The sequence below is a fragment of the Oncorhynchus nerka genome, linkage group LG9b (assembly GCF_034236695.1).
Source record: "Oncorhynchus nerka isolate Pitt River linkage group LG9b, Oner_Uvic_2.0, whole genome shotgun sequence".
Taxonomy (NCBI): domain Eukaryota; kingdom Metazoa; phylum Chordata; class Actinopteri; order Salmoniformes; family Salmonidae; genus Oncorhynchus; species Oncorhynchus nerka.
Window position 1 is genome coordinate 12,344,795 of NC_088424.1, and position 27,100 is coordinate 12,371,894.

General features: G+C 43.2%; 1 protein-coding gene across 1 annotated transcript; it reads right to left on the minus strand.

Moving 5' to 3' along the window:
- Window positions 1-1,166: 1,166 nt before the first annotated feature.
- On the minus strand, window positions 1,167-25,897 carry LOC115114268 (protein phosphatase 1L). Its single transcript, XM_029642365.2, has 4 exons — window positions 25,015-25,897; window positions 7,669-7,843; window positions 6,022-6,183; window positions 1,167-2,882 (listed from the first exon to the last, which is right to left on the minus strand). The coding sequence occupies exons 1-4, from the start codon at window positions 25,411-25,413 to the stop codon at window positions 2,530-2,532; spliced, it is 1,089 nt and encodes a 362-aa protein (XP_029498225.1). The 5' UTR covers window positions 25,414-25,897; the 3' UTR covers window positions 1,167-2,529.
- Between the last annotated feature and the right edge of the window lie 1,203 nt (window positions 25,898-27,100).

The window sequence follows — 27,100 nt, forward strand, 5'->3', positions numbered from 1 at the left end:
CTCTGATTGGGGATCATATTTAGGCAGCCCTGTTTCCCACTTTCTGTTGTGGGATCTTGTCTATGTGTAGTTAGTTGCCTGTCAGCAATCGTTTGTATAGCTTCACGTTTCTTTTTGTTATTTTGTTAGTTTGTTCAGTGTTCATTTTTTTTTATTATATAAGAATGTACGTATACCACTCTCCGCCTTGGTCCGATCCTTATAACGAACGTGACAATTACAGGGACTCCGCAACTATATTCAATGTGAGGGACAAAATTGAGGCTATGATTAAGAAGTTGGATCTCTTCTCTGTCTGCAGGACAACACACTGACAGTCTTTCCATCATTGTATGATTTTTCTGTGTGCAAATGAACTCAAGCTTACGGACAATGTCAAATGTGATATAGCGAAGCACCTGAGTGAGCTCGCAATTACGCAGGTTTGTCCCAAAACGGACGACACAAACAACTGGATTCGTTATCCTTTTCATGCCCTGCCTCCTGTCCACTTACCGATATCTGAATCATGAGAGCCTTATCGAAATTACAACAAGCGGTTCTGTGAAAATTTAATTTAATCAGAAGCCAATGCCAGATTTCTGGATTGGGCTGCGCTCAGAGTATCCTGCCTTGGCAAATCGTGCTATTAAGACACTGATGCCCTTTGCAGCCACGCACCTATGTGAGAGTGGATTCTCGGCCCTCACTAGCATGAAATCTGTTTCGTTCGCTGAAGATGCTTTTTCTGGTGGGATGGTTTCAGCCACTTGCAAATTGAAGAAAAGTTGGTGAGTTCACTGTTCGGATGCTGGAAATATTTTGGATGAATGTGCGATGGTAACCAACTTTTTGAAGTGATTTTTTTGGTTGTGTTCATGGTACATAAAAAACCCATTGAAAATGTTGGTGCTTGTGGGCCTCAGACTGGACTCTGCCTGGGGCCTCCAAATCACTAAGTCTGACCCTGCACATACACATTGATATATATGAATAGGCAACAGATGTCAGCCAAATCTGTGACTCGAGATTTCAATAACTTATTATTTTTGCTCTATTATACAATTAAAATAGGCCTCCATTTTGATTGGACCCAATATACATATTTTATAATTAATTGACCGTGTTATATCTGAGAAGGCAGTTGCAGCTAACTCTCTGCACGTTCTCTTTCAAATTGGCAAAAGTAAGGACAACAAAAACATTTCACAAGGTAGCATTGAATTTTAATACTGACAGACTGTATTCAGCAAAGTCATACATTGTGTTTGGCAGAGTATACGAGTGACTTGTTGGTGAGCTGTCTACAAGCGACGCTTGTTGTTACATCATCGACTTATGCGTGTGTAAAGGTCAACAATAAACAGCTGTATATGTTTTGTTTTGGCAATAATATTAAAACGTAAACAACAAATAAGGCAAATAAGGTACATTGTTAAATTATAAAAGGCTTGCCACAATTTCAAGCATAAAATGTACCTATGAAATACAGTAGTAATTTTAGTATTCAATACAGTAGTACAGTAGTAAAACTAACACAAGGGTGGCCAACTGTTCCTGGATAACCCGTGTGTGCAGTCTTTATTACTTAAAACTCTTTGAATCAGGTGTGCTGGGCTGGAATGAAACCCTGCACACACTGCTGCTACTTCCGGAGCAAAGTTGGCCATCCTTGGTCTCTAACATGATCCTGGCCTTATTGACACATCAGTATTCACTCCAATCATATTGCATATTACTGGCAATTAGCCTTCCTGTCTCAGCTGTGTAGCCTTTGAATCAGTCGATTCCGACGGACGCACCAACACCTGTGTGCTAACATTCACAGATCTTTCCCAAACATGGATAGGCTAAACAAATATCCTTTACAGGTCCAGTACCATAATAGAGTAACTATACATCAGCCTGGTTAAGACTGTGTTAACAAAAAAAAGGCAATGGCTGGAGCTAAGTCAGGGTTTGATCCTGTATACAACCAAGGAACTTACAGCATTCTTATGGGCTGATATAAGGGCTTATCATTCCACAACAATAAAAGTCCCAAAAGGTACATTTTTTTCCTTTTTTTTTCTCTTCAGGACAGTGTCAGTCCTTTGACAGTAGAACACACTGCTGTTGTTTGTGGGTAGAGAACAGTAGATCACAGTATGCAGTGCTGGTTGAGTCAGAGAGTCATCTTCTCATTGATGCAGAAGGGGTGATCTTCAGTTGTGTGTCAGTAAAGGTTGAATGGATGAGATTAGTGTTCATGCTGAATGCCAACGTGTGAGACGGAGGTGTGTGTGTCAGGACGATCTAGCACTCCAGCTTCAGAGTAAAATCCATATATCAAACAAAAATGTGTATCTTTCCAAAAGTTATGGTCAGAAATGAAAACAAATAGTTTTGGGTGTAGGGGTACGTGCGTGTCAAAGAGAATGCCAGGTATCCAGGTTGCGACAGTTCCCAATCCTCCCCAGGTTGATAGCTTGCTACACTATCAACAAGGGAGAAGAGACAATCTAACAATAATGATGACCCTATCATGACATTGTGACCTCATCACCACCTCTACTCCCCAGCCCTGCTCCCCACAGGACCACTCTTGAACTTGACCACCATGACAGTGATGTTGTCTGGGCAGCCGCGGTAAAAGGACTGCAGCACAATGCTCTTGGCACCGTAGTGCGGCTCGTCCAGGCGCTCGCGCACAAAGCGCACCGCCTCCTCGTTGCTGAAGGCGTCCCACAGGCCGTCCGAGGCCAGGATCATGAACTCGGGCTGCAGCTTGTCCAGGTCAAAGGTCAACACGTCAGGATCGGGGATGACCACGTTGAGGTTCTTCAGGGGGTAGTCGCCCAGCGATCGAGACATGGCCAGGATGCCCTGGACTCGCCATGAACCGTTGAAGCTTATGAAGCCCCCTGGTGGTGAAGGAATGGAAGTGCAATGCAATTGAATTAAACTACTTGTAACTTTATTATTCCACACTGGGTCATTCATTGTGTACACAGAAAACAACACAGAAAAAAGTGCAGACTGAGCATAGAAATGTCTGTATCCTAGTCAAAGTACACAATATCTATATCTATAAATATTATATTTACCATATCCAGTGGTGTAAAGTACTTAAGTAAAAATACTTGAAAGTACTAAAGTAGTTTTTCTGGGTATCTGTACTTTACTTTACAGATTTTTAAAAACTTTTACTTCACTACATTCCTAAAATGATGTATTTTTTACTCCATACATTTTCCCTGACAACCCAAAGTACTCGTTACATTTTGAATGCTGAGCAGAAAAGGAAAATTGTGAAATTCCCACACTTATCAAGAGAACACATGGTCATCCCTACTGCCTATGTTCTGGCGGAATCACTAAAAACAAATGCATAGTTTGTAAATGATGTCTGAGTGTTGGAGTGTGCCCCTGGCTATCCATACATTTTAAAAACAAGAAAACGCTACCGCCTGCTTTGGTTAATATAAGGAATTTGAAATGATTTACTTTTACTTTGATACTTAGGTATATTTTAGGAATTCAATCCACTTGTGAAACTTACGTATATTTAAAACCAAATACGTTTAGACTTTTACTCAAGTAGTATTTTACTGAGTAACTTTCACTTTTACTTTAGTAATTTTCTATTACACTTTTACTCAAGTATGACATTGGGTACTTTTTCCACCACTGACCAAATCCAGCACAGGATATATTAGTGCTTCCTATCATTTGTCAGAGCTAATAACCCTCGCAAGGCTGCCGGCCCAGACGGCATCTCTAGCCATGTCCTCAGAGCATGCGCAGAACAGCTGGCTGGTGTGTTTACGGACATATTCAATCTATCCCTATCCCAGTCTGCTGTCCCCACTTGCTTCAAGATGTCCACCATTGTTCCTGTACCAAAGAAGGCAAAGATAACTGAACTAAATCACTATCTCCCTGTAGCACTCACTTTTCTGTCATCATGAAGTGCTTTGAGAGGCTAGTCAAGGATCAGATCACCTCCACCTTACCTGACACCCTAGACCCACTTCGATTTGCTTACCGCCCCAATAGATCCACCGACGATGCAATCACCATCACTCTGCACACTGCCCTATCCCATCTGGACAAGAGGAATACCTATGTAAGAATGCTGTTCATTGACTATAGCTCAGCATTCAACACCATAGTACCCTCCAAGCTCATCATTAAGCTGGGCTTCCTGACGGGCCGCCCCCAGGTGTTGAAGGTAGAAACAACACCTCCACTTTGCCGATCCTCAACACAGGGGCCCCACAAGGGTGCGTGCTCAGTCCCCTCCTGTACTCCCTGTTCACCCATGACTGCATGGCCACGTATGCCTCCAACTCAATCATCAAGTTTGCAGAAGACACAACAGTAGTAGACCTGATTAGCAACAATGACGAGACAGCGTACAGGGAGGAGGTGAGAGCCCTGGGAGAGTGGTGCCAGGAAAATAACCTCTCACTCAACGTCAACAAAACGAAGGAGCTGATCGTGGACTTCAGGAAACAGCTGAGGGAGCACCCCCCCTATCCAGATTGACGGGACCGCAGTGAAGGTGGAAAGCTTCAAGCTCCTCAGCATACACATCACTGACGATCTGAAATGGTCCACCCACACAGACAGTGTGGTGAAGAAGGTGCAACAGCGCCTCTTCAACCTCAAGGAGGCTGAAGAAATTTTAGGGGCTTGGCCTCTAAAACCCCTCAAACTTTTACGGATGCAAAATTGAGAGCATCCTGTCGGGCTGTATCACCACTTGGTACAGCAACTGCACTGCCCGCAACCACAGGGCTCTCCAGAGTTTGGTGCGGTCTGCCCAACGCATCACAGAGGGTAAACTATCTACTCTCCAGGACACCTACAGCACCCGATGTCACGGAGAGGCCAAAAATATCATCAAGGACATCAACAACCCGAGCCACGGCCTGTTCACCCCACTATCATCCAAAATGTGAGGTCAGTACCTGTGCATCAAAGCTGGGACCGAGAGACTGAAAAACTGCTTCTATCTCAAGGCCATCAGACAGTTAAATAACCATCACTTGCCGGCTTCTACCTGGTTACGTAACACTGCACCTTAGAGGCTGCTGCCCTATGTACATAGAAATGGAATCACTGGTCACTTTAATAATGTTTACATACTGCTTTAGTTTTCTCATATGTATATACTGTTTTCTATTCTACTGCATTTTAGTCAATGCCACTGCGACATTGCTCGATCTAATATTTGTATTTCTTAATTCCATTATTTTACTTTTAGATTTGTGTGTATTGTTAGATACTGCTGCACTGTTGGAGCTAGGAACACAAGCATTTTGCTACACCCACAATAACATCTAAATATGTGTATGTGACCAACACAATTTGATTTGATTTGATAAGACAGCACTGTTTGCATTTCCAAAGAGGGCCAACAGGTGGCGACTCAAGGCTGCAATTCTTAGTCTCTCCATTTGACACTGATTCATTCTAGTGAATCATCCTAGCGTGCCATTGTGATCTGCTGAAATGTGGGAAACATTTTATGAGGATAATTATACACTGCCTGCCACAGCCAAGGAAATGTGTTTTGTTTCTGTGACAGTTTGTTTCCTGGACAGTTTGAAGGCCCAATGCAGCAGATTTGTACTATCAATATCAAATCCTTTCTTGGTAAAAATTAAGTACATTCCATTGAAATGGTCAAAAAGAAAGAAAAATAGCTTTTTAGCAAAACACTATTTCTGAAACAAGAATTTTGCTAGGACTGTCTGGGAGTGGTCTGACTTGGGAGGGGAAAAGTAGATGTTATTGGCAGAGAGGTTTGGAAACACAGAACAAAACATAATTTTGACAGCACGGGACCTTTAAGCCTGGTGCTGGACTGAGAAGCATTTTCAATTGAGATTTTTTTTCATTCAAAATGCTTTTTTAGTTCCGTTCTAAAACAGCCCTGTGAAATTTAGCGTGACTTAACTCTGTAGTATTTAGTTTAGCTTGGTTTGACACAAACGTCTCCACAACGTCCCCATAACGTTGTGGTCCTTTTGATCCATGCAGCACTCTGCTCACCTGCCCTCTTGATCCTCTTGCGCTCTTTGAGCTGGTAGGGCTTGTGGTCATGTGACAGGGCCACCGCATTCCCATCCTTGTCACACAGCACGCCCCGCGAGTCCCCAACGTTGGCCACTGTTAGCTCCCGGTCTGATAGCAGGGCCACCAGACATGTAGTGCCTAAGAGAGAGAGATAAATTGTTTTTTTTCTTTTTTAAAGGGACATTACATTCCAAAACCATAGCTAGATCTACACAACCGATGGCCTGGGACGTGGATCTATTTTGATATTAGACTACTGTGAAGTAATGAAAACATTTGACGAACTTTGATTTTTTTTTTATGTGATGTCCCTTTAAGTTTATTTGAATACATTTTTCACTTGTGTTTCTCATTCTCAAAATACAATATGTGTAATACTGAACGCCAGAGTGTATTTACACTGAGTGTACAAAACATTAAGAACACCTGCTCTTTCCATGACACAGACTGACCAGGCGAATCCAGGTGAAAGCTCTGATCCCTTATTGATGTCACTTGTTAAATCCACTTCAAATCAGTGTAGATGAAGGGGAGTAGACAGGTTAAAAAGGGATTTTTAAGCTTTGAGACAATTAAGACATGGATTGTGTCTGTGCGCCATTCAGAGGGTGAATGGGCAAGACAGTAGGTGCCAGGCGCACCGCTTTGAGTGTGTCAAGAACTGCAACGCTGCTGGGTTTTTCAGTTTCCCGTGTGTATCAAGAATGGGCCACCACCCAAAAGGACATCCAGCCAACTTGACAAGACTGTGGGAAGCATTGGAGTCAACATGGGCCAGCATCCCTGTGGAATGCTTTCGATACCTTTTAGAGTCCATGCCCTGATGAATTGAGGCTGTTCTGAGGGCAAAGGAGGGGTGCAACTCAATATTAGGAAAGTGTTCCCCATGTTTTATACACTCAGTGTATATCATAACAATGAAAGCATCAGAGTAACAGGAGTGAATGCTACTCCTGGCCCTAATAGTTATCTAATAGTTACTTATCTGACAAAGGTTTATCTTTTCATTCTTCCCATGTCCTCCACTTCCATTGGAATTGATTTATAAGGTACTGTTTCCAGTACAGGCATCTAATCCATTTCTCAGGGCTGACAATAAATCTCCCAGGGCAACAAAGGGATGCGACACTGACTTTATGTCTTGACCTTCAAAAGGTCTTCTACATGGAGACATTTCACCGTCGCCATAACAAATAATACTACATTTGAGGTATATGGCTTTTCTTCTTCATAGACAAAATCTGTAAAACATCTAAAAAAGTGCTTTACATTTATAAAAAGTGTTCCGTGTCTTTCTGTTTTCTCTACGCAGAACGTCATTAGGATGTTTTACAGAGAGGGTCAACTCTGACCAGTCTTAACCTGGGTTACGTTCAATAGGTGGAAAACAGAGTGAAACAGGGAGGCACTACCTTAACTTGTCCAATAAGAACATATTTTCGTTTCCTACTGAAGATAACTATCTGACCTACTGTCTTAACCCCTCCCCCATTGTTGCCACCTTTTTAATGTGTAACACCTGGGCTCGTATTCACAAAACGTCTCAGAGTAGGAGTGCTGATCTAGGATCAGGTTCCCCCTGTACATGCAATCTTATTAATTATTGGCAAAACGGTCCCTCACCTGCTTCGTCATGATTGGCGGAGAGCTTGTCCACCATGTCTCGGTCCACAGCCAGGATGCGCTGCTCCAGGATGCTGTGGTAGGTGAGAACGCCCTCCCTCTTCTCCCTGTCATAGGACAGCAGCTGCTGCCTCAGAGACTCTGGCAAGTGGGCCTTCACAAAGTCAGCTGCAGCCTGAGAGAGAGAAGGGAGGATAGAAAAAGAATTTCCCTTATTTGGTTGAATTTCAGTTATTTGACTGGTCGACATTCCAACGATTTGTTGATACAACACCGTGCCGTTACATGTACAGAATGTTAGCTTTTTTTCTTAAAGCCAAATTAATCTTTATGTTTGAAAGACGTACATGATTATTATCTATACTCAGCAGTGTTCTGAGTAAATTAATGGTAGCCTTGAGATAGAGTGTCTATGTGCCCATCTTTTACAAGAGCACAGACAGGAGATTTTATTTTATACTTAACCTTTATTTAACTAGGCAAGTCAACGGCGGCCAAACCCTAATCCATACATCGCTGGGACAATTGTGTGCCTCCCTATGGGACTCCCAATCACGGCCGGTTGTGATACAGCCTGAAATCGAACCAGGGTCTGTAGTGACACATCTAGCACCGAGATGCAGAGCCTTAGACCGCTGCGCCACTCGGGAGGTAGCTGCCAAGGTAAACAAAGTATCAGATGTTTAGTTTCAAAATGTCCATTTATATCATGGTTCAATTTAAATTGATAGTCAAAACAAGTTCTTCAAATTGAAATACATTGAAATGGACTTGACTCCAAAATACAAGTTGAAAATACTTTTTATACACACCAAAGGCACGACATGACACTTAAAGATACCCATGCTTTCTAGGAGCTACCAGAAATATTCATAAAGACTAGAGGGAGCCTATTCATTATTTACAGTAAGACCCAGTAAGAGCATATCTAAACAAAAAGCTATACATAGCACAGGACCATAGAAGTTATATTTGACCAAGCACATTTTATATATACAGTGTAGAAATGTATGTATATGGCAGTATGTCTACACATAATTAATGTGTTTACATAAAGCACTGAGTGAATGGAGGCTATTTGTAAGATATTTTAACATGCACGCCCAAACGCACACTTGGTTGAGTTGCTAATTTCAATGAATCATGCCTGGCTGTTCAGGAATTAATTGTGTAATGGATAATCAACGAGAGGCTATGCCGTTCTATGGAAAATAATGAACGACGTGGAAGGTGTGTTCCACGACGTGCTAGCAGAGTGGAACTGACTTTCCACGGAGTTGCATTATTTTCCAGAGAAGGCATAGAGCGAAGAGTTCATTATCATTTTCCAGAGAACGCATAGGATCTTGGCTATAATGTAACACATTTGCCGGTAGACATGTGTTCAACGTCCACTGAGGTAGCTAGCAAGTTTACTAGTTAGCTACAGTAGTTGCCGTGGTAGCCAAACAACCAGACTTGCTAGTTTAGCTAACCAAAACATCAGTCCTTGCTTGTCATTATGAAAATCGAATTCAACAATACCAATAATGTTTTCAATTCGACTTTTGCTTTCAAAAGCAGCTCAAGGGCCTCCCGGGTGGCGCAGTGGTTAAGGGCGCTGTGGCGGGCTGGGCTTAGTGTGCGCTAACCAAGGTTGCCAGGTGCACGGTTTTTCCTCAGACACATTGGTACAGCTGGCTTCCGGGTTGGATGCGCGCTGTGTTAAGAAGCAGTGCGGCTGGTTGAGTAAGGACACATGACTTTCGACCTTCGTCTCTCCCGAGCCCGTAGCGATGAGACAAGATAGTAGCTACTAACAATTGGATACCATGAAATTGGGGAGGAAAAGGTGGTAAAAAACCCCCAGCTCAAACATAGAAAGTTTAAGAAGGAATTATAGCCATTGAATTCTACCATGCAAATATACTGTGCATTATAGGTAAATAATGCATGCTCTAGAATGCCTGTCAAGCCAATCGGAAACAAGTAATCAACAATGCCATGGTATTGTTAAGCAATAAGGCCCGAGGAGGTGTGGTAGATTTAGCTGTGGTATATTGGCAATCTACCACACCTCCTCGGGCCTTATTGCTTAACAATGCCATGGTATTGTTAAGCAATAAGGCCCGAGGAGGTGTGGTAGATTGCCAATATACCACAGCTAAGGGCTGTTTTTAGGCACAACGCATCGCTGAGTGCCTTGACACAGCCCTTAGCTGTGGTATATTGGCAATATATCACCCCCCAAAAATGTATAATAATATGTAAATATCACAAACCCCTGAGGGTTTGAACTGCACTGTTGGTTAATGGCTTGTAAGTAAGCATTTCAATGTAAGGTCTACACTTGTATTCGGAGCATGTGACAAATAAAGTTTGATTTGCCTTATTGAACGGGTTATAAACTGGTTACCAACGTAATTAAAGCAGTAAAAATAAATGTTTTGTCATACCCCTGGTATACGGTCTGATATACAATGGCTGTCAGCCAATCAGCCAATTCAGGGTTCGAACCTCCCAGTTTATAATAGTTAATAATGACTAATCAAGTACCATGGGAAGAGCTCTACAGTGTGCATGAAGGTTAACATTGGTTTCCAGTGATTATGTTTAAAAGACTCTGTATATTGAGATTACTGTGTATTAGGGAAAGGGGGATACCTAGTCAGTTGTACTGAATTCATTCATTCAGTTGAACTGAATGCATTCAACTGAAATGTGTCTTCCTCATTTAACCCAACCCCTCTAAATCAGAGAGGTGCTGGTGGCTGCCTTAATCAGCAACCACGTCATCAGCGCCCGGGAACAGTGGGTTAAATGCCTTGCTCGGGGGCAGAATGACAGATTTTTACCTTGTCAGCTCAGGGATTCGATCCAGCAACCTTTCCGGTTACTAGCCCAACGCTCCTATCCGCCAAAGCTACCTTACTCCGGTAAGCACAGTGAATCCTCTTTGTTTCACTACAAGTAAAAATGTGATATTAGTTGGATTGACATTAAGAGGATGGTATTCAGTATCTTAGTGGTTATTTTTTTGTCTAGGAGGTGAAAGAGAAAATGAAGGATGGTTCAACAGGTGTTCTGTGCTTAATTATTCAACAACCTCTCTTCATCGCCATTCCTCCCTCCTTCCTGCTCTCTTTTTCAAGCCCTTTCCTTATTTCCCCTGCCCCCTACTTTCTCCTCAGACCACGTTCACTGAACACTAATTCAGCAGCTAAACGTTCAGAAATATTTCAGTAGAGAACCGTTCAAAACTCTCTCAAACTTGAGGCTCCAACGCTCATGTCGTTTACATATCCGTTACACTTTGCAATCAACAGTTGTTGTGTTTTCATCAGTCCTGTAATCAAGGCATCCAATTAACTGAGGCAGATGAGGTATTAACGAACAAACTCATTTCACCCGTAGTGATAATTGTAGGATCAGATTCAATTGAGAGAGAAAAGGAGAGGGGGGGTGATGATGAAGTGAAATGGTATAAATAGATGACCAAAACAACCAACTCTTCATTAGTCTCGCTCTAAGTGTACATAGGGAGCATTGAATAGTGAACAGTGAATGTAGTTACCCATCCAAGAGCCCAAATGACTGAGCCATGTAAAAGTCAATGCAGTCTTCATGGCTGTAGACTCAATTTAATTTGGTAGAAAACCTTTCAGAGAGCAGTTCCTGTGTAAACTCAACTGTCAGTTTGAATCAAAATAAAATGAAGAATATTAACTTGTAATGGGCTTGTTGGTTAAGAGTGTCTGGCCTGAGATTGGAAGGTTGAGAGTTCGAGCTCCGGCTCTGTCATTCTAAAGACAAAAAATGGGACCCAATGAGTCTCTGCTTGGCACTCAGCATTGAGGAGAGAGATTGGAGGTAAGGTCCTGTGATAGACTGGCATCCTGTCCACGGGGGTGAACTTGTACATCAAGTTGTCTCACATTAGAGAAACCGGAGATAGGCTCCTGGTACTTTACTGACCTTTTACCTTTTTGGTCAAAATAAGGACTGCTAAAAGATTGAAAAAAGAAAGAGTTGAGAATATGCAACATATTTGCAGTTTAAGGACACACTGCTCAGTTAGGAACAGGCTATGTTCTATACACAGATATTTGTTTTGGAGACATTTCTCTCCATTTGATATTGGGGGACAAGCAAACATTTATATTTACCAACTTGCAGAAAATTATTTGGAGAAAAGCCCTTGAACACAAACACCTCCTGCAACTGGAAGGCGGAGGAGTGGAAGATTTTTCTTCATTCCGGAGACTTGGGTAACTTATGGTTTGTACTGAAAAGGTGAACATTTAGCCGTCTGAGTCTGTTGGGTTTGGTGCATGCAAACATACACATGCTTTCTCAAACTAACACACCTCCTCTGTTACTCTCACCATATGCTTGCCAAAAGAGCTCAGCTCCGGATAACTTAATTCAACACACGGCCCCTTCTGACAAAAAAGTTCCACAACACATTCCTATATGCATGTTCTTATAACTCATTCCCTCAGTGGTCTATAGTCTACTGCGTGTGCTTCTCTTGGACGTGTCTCTGGCACTAGTCAGGATGTTGTGCAACCTTCTCTTAATGGAAGATGGTGCCCGGAAGAAATGGCAGCCATGTTACGGGTGACTAACCAATTGTACTATTATGTGTTTTTTTTTTGCGTTATTTGTAACTTATTTTGTACATAATATTTCTGCCACCATATCTTATGGCAAAACGAACTTCTGGATATCAGGACAATGATCATGCACCTCGGATTAGACAAATCTTTTTTCGTCACCAAGCAGGACGCCCAGGATGTACTTCAGACACCCGACAAGGCCAAAATCCCTGCCATTGGCAGGAGAAAGAGACGCCTGTATAGAGGACACGGCACTGGGTGCCTCGTAAGGATCCGCCGACGGCGAGTGGGAAATCTGCCCTTACCATCAATATTACTTGCCAACGTACAATCATTGGACAATACATTAGACGAGGTACGATCACGAATATCCTACCAACGGGACATCAAAAACTGTAACATCTTATGTTTCACCGAATTGTGGCTGAATTACGACATGGAAAACATTCCGCTAGCGGGATATAAGCTGCACCGGCTAGCAAGAACAGCACACTCCGGTAAGATGGGGGGGTGGTCTGTGTATATTTCTAAACAACAGCCGGTGCACAAATTCTAAGGAAGTCTCTAGATTTTGCTCGCCTGAAGTAGAGTAGCTGATAATAAGCTGTAGACCACACTATTTTCCAAGAGAGTTTTCATCTATTTTTTTCCGAGGCTGTTTATTTACCACCACAGACGGACGCTGGCACTAAGACCACACTGAGTCAGCTGTATAAGGAAATAAGCAAACAGGAACCACTCACCCAGAGGTGGCGCTCCTAGTGGCCGGGGACGTTAATGCAGGGAAACTTAAATCAGTTTTACCTAATTTCTATCAGCATGTTAAATGCACAACCAGAGGGAGAAGAAAAATAGAGATCACCTTCACTCCACACACAGAGATGCGTAGAAAGCTCTCCCTTGCCCTCCATTTGGCAAATCTGACCATAATTATATCCCCTTGATTCCTGCTTTCAAGCAAAAATGAAAGCAGGAAGCACCAGTGACTCGGTCTATAAAAAAGTGGTCAGATGAAGCAGATGCTAAACTACAGGACTGTTTTGCTAGCACAGACTGGAATATGTTCCAGGATTCTTTCGATGGCATTGAGGAGTACAGTGAGGGGGAAAAGTATTTGATCCCCTGCTGATTTTGTACGTTTGCCCACTAACAAAGAAATGATCAGTCTATAATTTTAATGGTAGGTTTATTTGAACAGTGAGACAGAATAACAACAAAAAAATCCAGAAACATGTCAAACATGTTATAAATGGATTTGCATTTTAAAATGCATTTGCATTTTAATGAGGGAAATAAGTATTTGACCCCCTCTCAATCAGAAAGATTTCTGGCTCCCAGGTGTCTTTTATACAGGTAATGAGCTGAGATTAGGAGCACACTCTTAAAGGGAGTGCTCCTACTCTCAGCTTGTTACCTGTATAAAAGACACCTGTCCACAGAAGCAATCAATCAATCAGATTCAAAACTCTCCACCATGGCCAAGACCAAAGATATACCACATCAGTCACTGGCTTTATCAATAAGTGCATCAAGGACGTCGTCCCCACGCGCGTCGGATGTGGTAGGGCCTGCAAACTATTACAGACTACAAAGGGAAGCACAGCTGCAAGCTGCCCAGTGACACAAGCCTACCAGACGAGCTAAATCACTTCTATGCTCGCTTCGAGGCAAGCAACACTGAGGCATGCATGAGAGCATCAGCTGTTCCGGACGACTGTGTGATCACGCTCCCCGTAGCCGACGTGAGTAAGATCTTTAAACAGGTCAACATTCACAAGGCCGCTGGGCCAGACGGATTACCAGGACGTGTGCTCCGGGCATGTGCTGACCAACTGGCAGGTGTCTTTACTGACATTTTCAACATGTCCCTGATTTGAGTCTGTAATACCAACATGCTTCAAGCAGACCACCATAGTCCCTGTTCCCAATAGCACTAAGGTAACCTGCCTAAATGACTACAGACCCGTAGCACTCACGTCCGTATCCATGAAGTCCTCTGAAAGGCTTGTAATGGCTCACATTAACACCATTATCCCAGAAACCCTAGACCCACTCCAATTTGCATACCGCCTAAACAGGTCCACAGATGATGCAATCTCTATTGCACTTCACACTGCCCTTTCCCACCTGGACAAAAGGAACACCTACGTGGGAATGCTATTCATTGATTACAGCTCAGCGTTCAACACCATAGTGCTCTCAAAGCTCATCACTAAGCTAAGGATCCTGGGACTAAACAACTCCCTCTGCAACTGAATCCTGGACTTCCTGACGGGCCTCCCCCAGGTGGTGAGGGTAGGTAGCAACACATTCTACACAACACTGGAGCCCCTCAGGGGTGCGTGCTCAGTCCCCTCCTGTACTCCCTGTTCACCGACGACTGCATGGCCAGGCACGACTCCAACACCATCATTAAGTTTGCAGACGACACAACAGTGGTATGCCTGATCACTGACAGCGACGAGACAGCCTATAGGGAGGTCGTCAGAGACCTGGCTGGGTGGTGCCAGAATAACAACCTATCCCTCAACGTAATCAAGACAAAGGAGATGATTGTGGACTACAGGAAAAGGAGGCCCGAGCACGCCCCCATTCTCATTTACGTGGCTGTAGTGGAGCAGGTTGAGAGCTTCAAGTTCCTTGGTGTCCCCATCACCAACAAACTAGAATGGTCCAAACACACCAAGACATTCGTGAAGAGGCATGGGTCCTCAGATCCTCAAAAAGGTTCTACAGCTGCAACAATGAGAGCATCCTGGCTGGTAACATCACTGCCTGGTACGGCAACTGCTCGGCCTCTGACCACAAGGCACCACAGAGGGTCGTGCATACGGCCCAGTACATCACTGGGGCTAAACTGCCTGCCTTCCAGGACCTCTACACCAGGCGGTGTCAGAGGACAGCCCTAAAAATGGTCAAAGACCCCAACCACCCCAGTCATAGACTGTTCTCTCTGCTACCGCATGGCAAGCGGTACCGGAGCACCAAGTCTAGGGCCAAAAGGCTTCTCAACAGCTTTTACCCCCAAGCCATAAGACTCCTGAGCAGGTAATCAAATGGCTACCCGGACTATTTGCAACTCCTTGGTCCTGCTGTTGACAGCCAGGTTTATTGCCTACGTGGCCAGCTTGTGAACAGTGTACCTACTGTAAAGGGGACCTGCCTCATGTAGACATTGACAACTCTCTCCTGTGGTAATCTGGGCTCAACTCCTTGGTCCTGCTGCAGGACCACTCTGCCCAGCTGCTGACAGCCAGGTTTATTGCCTATGTGGCCAGCCTGGGCACAGTGTACCTAAGCATTGGGTCAACAGAGCCACCTTCCACTCTCAGATGCTGGTGCACCAAGCTCCAACCTCTAAAATGGTGAAAGAGCTACGGTTTGGTTTGTTCGCTTCATGTCACAAGAGTATCTGAAGAAAGAGGCAGGTGAATGTTTGGTACGGGAGTTGGCCAGGTCCTTTTTGTGACAGAGAGACAGGCGAGACACAGAGTTCCATTCCAAATGAAAAAGATGGATGGGAGCTACCAAGAGACTTCTGCCAACAGATTGTGGTGGAAATTCAACACAAGGGACACTTGAAGCCGATCTTAAAATGAATCACTTTTTATTATCAGCAAGCTGGAGAGGTTACAACAAACTCTGCACACCCTGCAGGTCTATCAGAAGCTCTGTTGGGGCGGTCCCAGCTGCTGTCTTATATACAGCTATACACAGACAAGTTATATTTGCATGATTTAGCATAACTAATTCATCACTACCGGTGGCTCGCACATGTGACTGGCCAATACCTAACGAGGCTCTCTCTCCCTCCAAGTTGAGACCTTGAAACTGAGACACCTCGGTTGTTCCCATAGCAATATTCTGGTCGACTGCCAAGCTGAGAATCAGTGATAGTGAGGATTCCTCCATAAGCGATCAGTCAGTCACCTGCCCGAACCCATCTAATGAGTGATTATGAAGTAGCATTGATTTGATACATAAAACAGAACATTTCCCTCACATGATCAAGGAGGCCTAAATCACGTTCACCAACTACCAGCAGGTCACAGGCATGGAGGGTCATTTCACAGCCATCCAGGGGAACCTGGCGCCTTTAAGGTTACAGCGTGGCGTCTTTCCATGTTTCCACCTAACTGTCTCTAGTAAGCCAAACCAGGAAGGGAAGTTGGAGTCGGTACATTGACACACTGATGCAAATAAATGAACATGGTGCGTATACAATGAACCACGTCTGCTTTTGAAAGCATCAGAGGTGCATTGCGATCTTCGGTTCATTATTTATTTATTTATTCATTATTTTATATTGTGTGTGGACTCTGATTTGTGTGTTTCTGGCAAAAATCCCACTGAGAACAAGGTCAAAGTAACCCAGCCTGCAGAGTAATAGCTAATGCATGTCACTCTGTCACCATAACCACAGAAAACACACAAACACAGCAGGAGTGGTAATTGGCCCACAGAGGGATGGGGGAACAGACAGGAATAGGCAGAAAGGTCCAGATAGATATGTAAACAGCCCGCTCAATCAGACTCCCTCCAGCCTTCACTACACAACATCAACAACAACAACAACAACTCTATTCAAAGCCTTAAGGCCAAGGAGGTCCCTTATATTAACAGGATCTTGCCAACCTATTTAGATAAGGAATAGCATGACTGACATACTACTACTAATGGTTGAAAGTTGATGTAGGTTGAACTGGCTTTCGTTTTCAGTGTACATATAAGACTGGTAATACAACACACACAAAAAAAACTTTTTTTAATCCGTACATTTTTTAATCATTAGAAAGAGCCAATAACATAGAGAACACAGTAAAATCTGCCTGAAGGTGATGCCAACAGTTTGTGGACTAAATGATTAGGCTACAGGAGATGAGCATTACCATAAGATAAAAAGTAGAGAGGATTAACTACATGAATCTCAAAATGGCAGAGTTGAATGCCTATCTTCTGTAGTCAATATAAGGTCTAATGTGGGTCTCATCTCATCATGCATGGTGAACAAACTCCTAAGAAGTAAATGGCCTAGATAGAACATACTTTTTTCCCATCAACATAAATCCTTTAGTATTTCCATTTGTGAAGATAGACACAGTCACCATACTTAATGAGTAAACTAAAGTGGCATTTGTGACTTCTAAAATGCATGTGTAATAGTGTGTAAAAGTGTTTGTGTAATAACTATGTAATAGTCGCTCCCTATCCCAGTCTGCTGTCCCCACATGCTTCAAGATGGCCACGATTGTTCCTGTACCCAAGAAGGCAAAGATAACTGAACTAAATCACTATCTCCCTGTAGCACTCACTTCTGTCATCATGAAGTGCTTTGAGAGACTAGTCAAGGATCATATCACCTCCACCTTACCTGCCACCCTAGACCCACTTCAGTTTGCATACTGCCCTAACGGGTCCACAGACGACGCAATCGCCATCACACTGCCCCATCTGGACAAGAGGAATACCTATGCAAGAATGCTGTTCATTGACTATAGTTCAGCATTCAACACCATAGCACCCTCCAAGCTCATCATTAAGCTTGAGGCCCTGGGTCTGAACCCCGCCCTGTGCAATTGGGTCCTGGACTTCCAGACGGGCCGCCCCCCAGGTGGTGAAGGCAGGAAACTACATCTCCACTTCGCCGATCCTCAACACTGAGGCCCCACAAGGGTGTGTGCTCAGCCCCCTCCTGTACTCCCTGTTCACCCATGACTGCCCGGCCATGCATGCCTCCAACTCATTCATCAAGTTTGCAGACAACACAACAGTAGTGGGCTTGATTACCAACAATGACGAGACAGCCTACAGGGAGGAGGTGAGGGCACTCGGAGTGTGGTGTCAGGAAAACAACCTCTCACTCAACGTCAATAAAACAAAGGAGATGATTGTGGACTTCAGGAAACAGCAAGAGGGAGCACCGCCCTATCCACATCGATGGGACAGTAGTGGAGAAGGTAGAAAGTTTTAAGTTCCTCGGCGTACACATCACGGACAAACTGAAACGGTCCACCCACAAAGACAGTGTGGTGAAGCAGGCACAACAGCGCCTCTTCTACCTCAGGAGGCTGAATAAATTTGGCTTGTCACCTAAAACCCTCACAAACTTTTACAGATGCACAATTGAGAGCATCCTGTCATGCTGTATCACCGTCTGGTACGGCAACTGCACCGCCCACAACCGCAAGGCTCTCCAGAGGGTGGTGCGGTCTGCACAACGCATCACTGGGGGCAAACTACCTGCCCTCCAGGACACCTACAGCCCCCGATGTCACAGGAAGGCCAAAAAGATCATCAAGAACAACAACCAACCGAGCAGCTGCCTGTTCACCCCGCTACCATCCAGAAGGCGAGGTCAGTACAGGTGCATCAAAGCTGGGACCGAGAGACTGAAAAACAGCTTCTATCTCAAGGCCATCAGACTGTTAAACAGCCATCACTAACACAGCTGCTGCCTACGTACAGACTCAAATCATTGGCCACTTTAATAAATGGATCACAAATCACTTTAAATAATGCCACTTTGATGTTTACATATCTTACGTACACTACCTTTCAAAAGTTTGTGGTCACTTTGAAATGTTCTTGTTTTTGAAAGAAAAACATTTTTGGGTGCTTTAAAATAACATCTAATTCATCAGAAATACCATGTAGACATTGTTAATGTTGTAAATGGCAAACTTCCTCTAACTAGAATAGAAAGAAGAGTGGGAAGCCCCGGTGCACAGGGGCGGAGCCAGAGGGGTGTCCGGGGTGGCATTGGACACCACTGACATCTGATTTGCCACCCCAACATGTAATTCGCTACTGGCAGTTTGATGCTGATTGACATCTCATTTCACCTCTTGTTGAAAGAAGCATTTATTTTGACGGTCGGCGGCGCATTTTTCAAATCGAGAATGAGGAAGAGAGAATATTAACGTTGGTTGCGAGATACAGAAGAATAAGAAGAACATACAGAAGAAGAGAGAATATTTCCACAGCTCCACAAGCTCTTTTCGCACTTGGCGAAAGCATCATATTTGAAGTAAGTTCATGTTTAGCATTGGGTTTAGGTTTCCTGAACAACTTTTACGAAAGTTGGGTCGCTGTGTAAGTTAACGTTAGACCTTTGGCTCCATTAACAGACAGTTAATCAGATAAGAGAGATCGGTTAACAATTTAGCCTAACATTATGTTTACATCTGTGCTAGTAATACATGCATATACAGTGCAGTGTCGTAAGTTACAGTATATGAATGTTTAGCTAACGTGGGGTAACTAGTAGGCTACAGCTGTCAGTGTTCAGCAAGTTAACATTCAGCAACTTGAAATCTATTACCTCAGTTAGATTTTCGTACTTGAACTCAAAACGAACAAGTGTTACTATCAATCTGTTAACGTTACTCAAAAGACTACCACAATTTGCAGATAGCCTGTTTGCTATCGTAAAGGTGCAAGAAATTATAGCTAGCTAAGTTACTTACTGCAGAGTTGGGCTAGCCATGATCTAACTAGTAACTTAAGGTACAGTTATACAGTTTTAAGGTACAGTTATGATAATGGGGATTTGTAATTAAGATTGAGATTGGACTAGAATGTGGGTAATTGGATGCTTAGATGTAACCATATTTTTTGCATAGGGTCAAATAAACATGAAAAAAAAGGGAGAGATATCAGACTTCTGTTCCTAAAGGACCCAATGGTAGGCCAGGCCTATACTTTAAACTACACATTTTAGTTAGCAGCTATTAGTATCTAATCTTGTGAATCCCTTAATTACACATTTCCATAGAGATATGACACATTATTTAACGTGTATTTCAGACATTACAAGAACCAGAGAAGAGGGTCCTGTACCAGCCGTGTTTGAAACCATTTCCCAGAACTCAGCATGGTACTAGGAAAAGGGCTTTCAACAGCTCCTGGTATAAGGACAATTCATAGTTTGAATATTCTCTAAGTCAAGATTCGACTTACTGTTTCACCTGTAGGCATTTTTCTCTGCCCAAATACACCTGAATCTGCCTTCACACACAGTCAGGGTTTTGTAACTGGGAAAAAGGCTCTGTTTAAAGATTCTGGGTTTAAGCTCCATTCGAAGGCAGAGCATCATATCAATGCTATGTATGCTTGGAATCAGCCGAAAAAAGGGCTATTGACAGCAACTCGTCAATGTTAGATGTCATAAATGAGGACCGGAAAAATAAAGTTGAGGAAAACTGTACTTACATTAAAACAACTGCAGATATGCTCCTATTAACTGACACTCAAAATATAGTGCAGAGAGGTCATCCAGAGTCTGATGACTATCACGGCAAGGGTAATTTTTTTGGACAATCTTAGAAGAAATGGCAAAGCATGACCCATCTCATAGAGAAGAAGATGAATGCATGTGGCACTGCTAAGTCCACAAGTCACCAAATCCAGAAGGAAGTTGTTGAGGGCTGAGCTGAGATGGTACAAAGTGAAGTAATAAGAGAAGTTTTTTTAAAAAGTGACATTTTCAGTGTAATTGCAGATGAATCCAAAGATTTAAAGAAAACATGTCTTTAGTTGTGAGGTACTGTTACAACGGGGCCATCCACAAAAGCTTTTTACACTTTCAGTCAGCTGAAAGCTTAGATGCAGCAGGTCTCACAAAAATGATAATTGATTGCCTTGAAAAACATGGTCTGGACTGCAGAAATTATCTTGTGGGGCAAGACTATGACGGTGCATCCATCACGAGCGAAAAGCATTCGGATGTGTCTGCACGGATTAAAAACAGTGCGCGATTTGCATTTTATGTGCACTGTAATGCACATTGTTTGAATTTGGTTCTTGTCGATGCTGTAAAATCAGTGCCTGAGGCAGTTAACTCTTTTTGCTCTCCTGCAGAAGCTTTATAAGTTTGTATCTGGCTCGTACGTTCATCTCAAGTGGCTTGCAGTTCAGAAAGAGACAGTCTCACAGCTGAGCTGCAGAGGCGTTTTTCAAAGAAGAATTGCGAGATAATGCAAAGGGTCCAGTCTCTCAACCCAAAGACTACAACATCCTTGAATGAGGAGCTTCTGTTTGCCTTTGCTCAGACCTTTGAGTCAGATTTAGAGGATCACAAACATGAGGTTCATCAAACCAAGCGGCTTCTTGATAGGAGAGAAAAGTGGAAGCGAAAGACTGTCTACTCTCCTTGACTCTGTGTTTCTAGAAGCTTATAAAGAGGTCTTCCATGAGCTATCTTGACTTTGTAAGATTTCTGTTGTTACACCAGTCAGCAGTGCTTCTTGCGAGAGAAGTGCAACACTGTGTACTACTCCCTTCACAGAACAGCGCAAACTGGCTCTAACCTGAATAGAAAGAGGAGTGGGAGGCCCCGGTGCACAACTGAGCAAGAGGACAAGTACATTCGAGTGTCTAGTTTGAGAAACAGACGCCTCACAAGTCCTCAACTGGCAGCTTCATTAAATAGTACCCTAAAAACTCCAGTCTCAACGTCAACAGTGAAGAGGCGACTCCGGGATGCTGGCCTTCTAGGCAGAGTTGCAAAGAAAAAGTCATATCTCAGACTGGCCAATAAAAAGAAAAGATTAAGATGGACAAAAGAACACAGACACTGGACAGAGATATGGCTTTTCTGTAATGTCTTTGAAATAGTGTGTAATAGTTTTGTAATAGCTTTGCAATAGTATATAATATCTTTGTAATAGTGTGTAATAGCTTTGTAATAGCTTTGTAATAGCGTGTAATAGTGTCGGTGAGAAAGAGAATCCCGCCTCCAGGCTCACTGAGGACACCGGAGTGGCAGATGGTTCACCAGACATGTGGTCTGGAGGCTCCTTTGGGAATTCACTGACCCTTGACAGAAAAAGGGGGAAAAGGTTCACACCCATGTGTGTGACACACAAAGCCTCAAAGGCAGCCTCTCTGTGCGCATACGCAATTCAACTCCCATGTATTTGTGCTGATGACATCACAAGAAAAACAAAAAGGAGCACAAAGGGGGTGATCCTAGTTCCACCAAAAGGTACTGGTAGGCTGCACACACAGGGCCCACTAAACAGTGAATAGGCCAGTGGAAACTGTATGACCGATTGCATTGCAGAGGATTCAGATGCCGCCTACTCAACTTCACTCTTATTCTGGTCATGGTTAGCATGTCCCCAGACTATTCTCTGTTTGAAGTGATTTTAGTTTGATGTATCCTGAAAGCTGGGGTGGGAACATGTTTTGTTTGGACCCCTCTCACTCCAAATCCAAATGAGAACGCTGTAATGACCATAGATATCTATGTTATTTAGTCACTTTATTTTATCAGGGAGTCCTACTGAGACCAAGGTCTCTTTTACAGATGAGCCCTGAATGACTTCAAATGACAGAGAGTACACGTCAAAATGTGAATACAAAATGCAAGCAGAAAGAGAGGAAAAGACGGTCATAAAAAAAAACTGATTCATCAGTAATAAGGTCCCGAATTGCCCGAGAGGCACCAGAACATCAAATTTAAGAACATTTTGAAGGTTGTTTCACAAATAAGATGCAAGAAAGGTAAATCCAGCTTTCAGTTAACGCAGTAGAGACCAAAGGAGTTTCCAGAGTTAACCATCCCTGAGACCAGGTGTGGTAACTCGAATGTCTAAAGTTTAGTAAAGATGATCGGCACAGTGGGACTTTTTAATAAAAGGGCTTTATAAATGAAAATGTAGCAATATATCATCCTGTGCGTGACATAAAAGATGGAAAACCAACTTTCTGGTAGAGAATGCAGTGATGAGTAACTAAAACTGTTGCCTGTAATTAAGCGCAGTGCGCTACGATAAACTGCATCTAATGGCTTTAATGGAGTGGCTGCTGTGTTCATATAGATGACTTCGCCATAGTCTGGGACCAATAGGAACGTCGACTGAATGATCTGCTTTCTACTATTTTGTGAAAGGCAGGACCTATTAATTTAGAAAAGTACCATTTTTATTCTCAGCTTTTTAACAACAATATACAGTATATACAAAAGTATGTGGACACCAAATACGTGGATTTGGCTATTTCAGCCACATCCGTTGCTGACAGGTGTATAAAATCGAGCGCACCGCCATGCAATCTCCATAGACAAACATTGGCAGTAGAATGGCCTTACTGAAGAGCTCAGTGACTTTCAACGTGGCACCGTCATAGGATGTCACCTTTCCAACAAGTCAGTTCATCACATTTCTGTCCTGCTAGAGCTGCCCCGGTCAACTGTAAGTGCTGTTGTTGTGAAGTGGAAACATCTAGGAGAAACAACGGCTCACTGTGTGGTTGGCCACACAACCTCACAGAACGGGACCGCCGAGTGATGAAGCGCGTACAAATTGTCTGTCAGCACAAGAACTGTTAGTCAGGAGCTTCATGAAATGGGTTTCCATACCTGAGCAGCCGCACACAATCCTAAGATCACCATGTGCAATGCCAAATGTCAGCTGGAGTGGTGTAAAGCTCGCTACCATTGGACTGGAGCAGTGGAAACGCGTTCTCTGGAGTGATGAATCGCTCACCATCTGGCAGTCCGACGGACTAATCTGGGTTTGGTGAATGCCAGGAGAACACTACCTGTCCCAATACATAATGCCAACTGTAAAGGTTGGTGGAGGAGGAATAATGGTCTGGTGCTGTTTTCAATGGTTCGGGCTAGGCCCCTTAGTTCCAGTGAAGGGAAATCTTAACGCTACAGCATACAATGACATTCTAGAGGATTCTGTGCTTCCAACTTTGTGGTAACAGTTTGGGGAAGACCCTTTTTTTGCATCAATCTTAAGCAAAGCATCTAGCCCATCACAGATAGTAAATTGTTGAAATGAAAACAAAGATTCACTAGAAGTTGACTGGTTAACCGTCGAGTCAGCTAGAGGCTGGCAGAGGGAAGAGCAGTCGAATGACTGACCAGGGTCAATTAAACCACCGTTTCACTCAAATAAAAAGCCTGCCGAGATAAAATGATGATTAAAAGCATCACTTATGCCATTCTTGCTGAGGCAGGGAAGAAGAGGAATGTGTACGCTTCAGTGCGTTTACTGTTTTCCAAAATTTTGAAGGATCACCAGCAGAGTCAAAGATAGAGCGTAAAAAGTAGCTTGATTTAGCTTTATTAATTGAGTACATCTGTTTCTCAATTGTCTGAAAGACTGCCAGTTAACTTGATTTGGCCCAGGACTGATTTCTCATTTGAATACGCTCAGAAGAAGGTTAGATCTATATTTCACTCTGAATTGTTTCAAATGGGCATGTTTATCTGCCAGAGGAATAAATATGGGGGATACATTTTGTAGAACCAATCCATGGTCAGGAATACAGGAGAAAGTGCCTAAATCAGAGTAGTGCATGTCATGTCTCCCTCACTGAGGGGATTTTTTTTACGTGTCTTCTTAATTAAACGATGAGTATTTTGCGGTTAATTAAACGATGAGTATTTTGAGGTTTCTTATCTCTAATACATACTATGGCACAATGACCACTGAGATCATATGCAAATACTCCACTGGACAAATATTTATGGAAGTTGTTAGTATGAATTAAATAAATCAATGAGGAATTAACAGGGTTTTTCACGTTTAGCCATGTTGGTTTTGAGATCAATTGAGATCGAATAAAATCAATGCATATACTCTTAAATTGATTTGAGGCCGCGGATTGCCAATCTAGATTAAAATTCCCATTCCCTAAAATGGCCAACTCCGAGGAAAATGATAATGATGCTGACCGTTCAGGCCTATTTTAGGCTGTGTTTTTGAAAGACACCCACACCTTTGATACATACCTCACCACCGTGACCGTCAAATATCCCGAATATAGACGGATGACTCTTGTTGGTGATGTCCGTGAGCACCTCGAAGCGGTCCTCCATGTGGTCACGCCGCCCCTGAATGGAGTACACAGCTACATTGTTATTTTTGAACTCCCAGGTTTTGGAGAACTCCGCGTCTAGGACGCTCAGCCCCCCCAACCTGTCGTTCTGCATTATCTCCGCCACTTTCCCCTTCACCATCTTCACCGCATCCCGGCTAGACTTGACGATGGTTTTCACCTCGTCCGTGTGGAAGAAGTAACTCCATAAGGCCAAGCTAATGCATAGCAGAAACAATGTCTCTGGCCTCAGGAGGAAATAACGCATGATCCGACCCAAAAGAGACAACAGCGTCATTGTGTCTCCTATCATCACACGCAAGAAAACTACTGACTCTCGCTCCCCTCGTGCAATTCACTCCATTATATCCGTTCAATGGGACAATAAAAAACGTCCACCATATAAATGTCTGATGTCAGAACTGCTATAAATATATCTAATTGGATTTAAATGGTCAATGTATTCCCAGGATTTACTCAGCCGAATATAGCCACAATGAAGTGAAGAGCGAAGAAGAAACTAGGCCCGCTGTCTTGAAATATACACGCGAGACTGTCCTCCTGGCTCTCTGAAGGACAGCTGCTGCAAGAGGATCTGCCGACAAAAAAACCCGTTATGAATCCGCTTTCGTCTGTAGCCCATTGCAGGCTTCGCGAATAACGGGCGAAGACCCAGCGGAATGTGAGGAGTTGTCACCGGGGGCGACGTATGGGTTTGGTGGCCTCTTTTTGCCTTTACCCCGTTTCTCGTGTGGGAAATGCTCCTATTCAGCTTCTACTCATCCGCATCAACAACATCCCCCCTTCCCCCCCTCCCTCAGTTTTCAACTCTAGTCTGGGATGACAGCGTGCGCAGCTGCGGCAGAACGTCCTGATGGATCATCACAACACTTGCAGCAAGTGAGGGAATAGCCTTATTATTCATTATTTCTTAAATATAGCTTTCATTTTATTCCAGTAGGCTTATTTAGTTTTCTTGAGGAATATGACACATTTCAGTCCGGTCTGCTTACTAAAATGTCATTAACTGTAGAGTTGTATTATCATTAAATGTTTTTATTGAAATGTTAGGGCTATTCAACTGATACTTGGGTATCAGGTGTCAGGTGTGTTGGTGTTGGGATGCACATTGGTGGCTGTCGGGGAAAGGCTTAGTGACCACTGAACACTAACCTTAAACAGTACCACAAGTAATGTTGTCTTGTAGCCCTCTGGTGTCTGAAACACATTTCCCTTTGTCTCTTATTGAGGTGAAATACAAATTGTCCCTCTAAACTGCTTTTCGACTGTAACGCCGGTGTTTCACTAGTGTATACATCCATATAATACTAGGGAAATTGTGTTTCCATATCTAGGGCTGACAGTGAGGGCTTGTGAATCAACGACCTCTGCATAATCAAAACAGTTGATATTGAAATATATATATATATATATATATGATATATAAATAAAAATATATTTATTTGTTCCAAATGATTATATGATTACGTTGCAACAATGTGAACCTATGCTGTAATACTGGCCTACACTGAGTGCACAAAACATGCTCTTTCCATGACATTGACTGACCAGGTGAATCTCGTGACATTAATGTCACCTGTTAAATCCACTTCAATCAGTGAAGTCGAAGGGGAGGAAACAGGTTAAAGAAGGATTTTCAAGCCTTGAGACAATTGCGACATGGATTGTGTATGTGTGCCATTCAGAGGGTGAATGTGGCAAGACAAAATATTTAAGTGCCTTTGAACTGGGTATGGTAGTAGGTGCCAAGCGAACCGGATTGAGTGTGTCATGAACTACAACGCTGCTGGGTTTTTCACAATACTCATTTCACGGTACTCATTTCACGGTACTCATTTTGTGTGCCGGTGCTGTTTATATTTAGGTGCAGGAGCTCCACTAAACTTTTGAGCTAGTATTCTATAAGAGGAACCAGAGCTCCAGCAGTAGAACATTTGAGGTGCCGGTACTCTGCTCCAGTGAGCTCCTGCCCAAGTCAA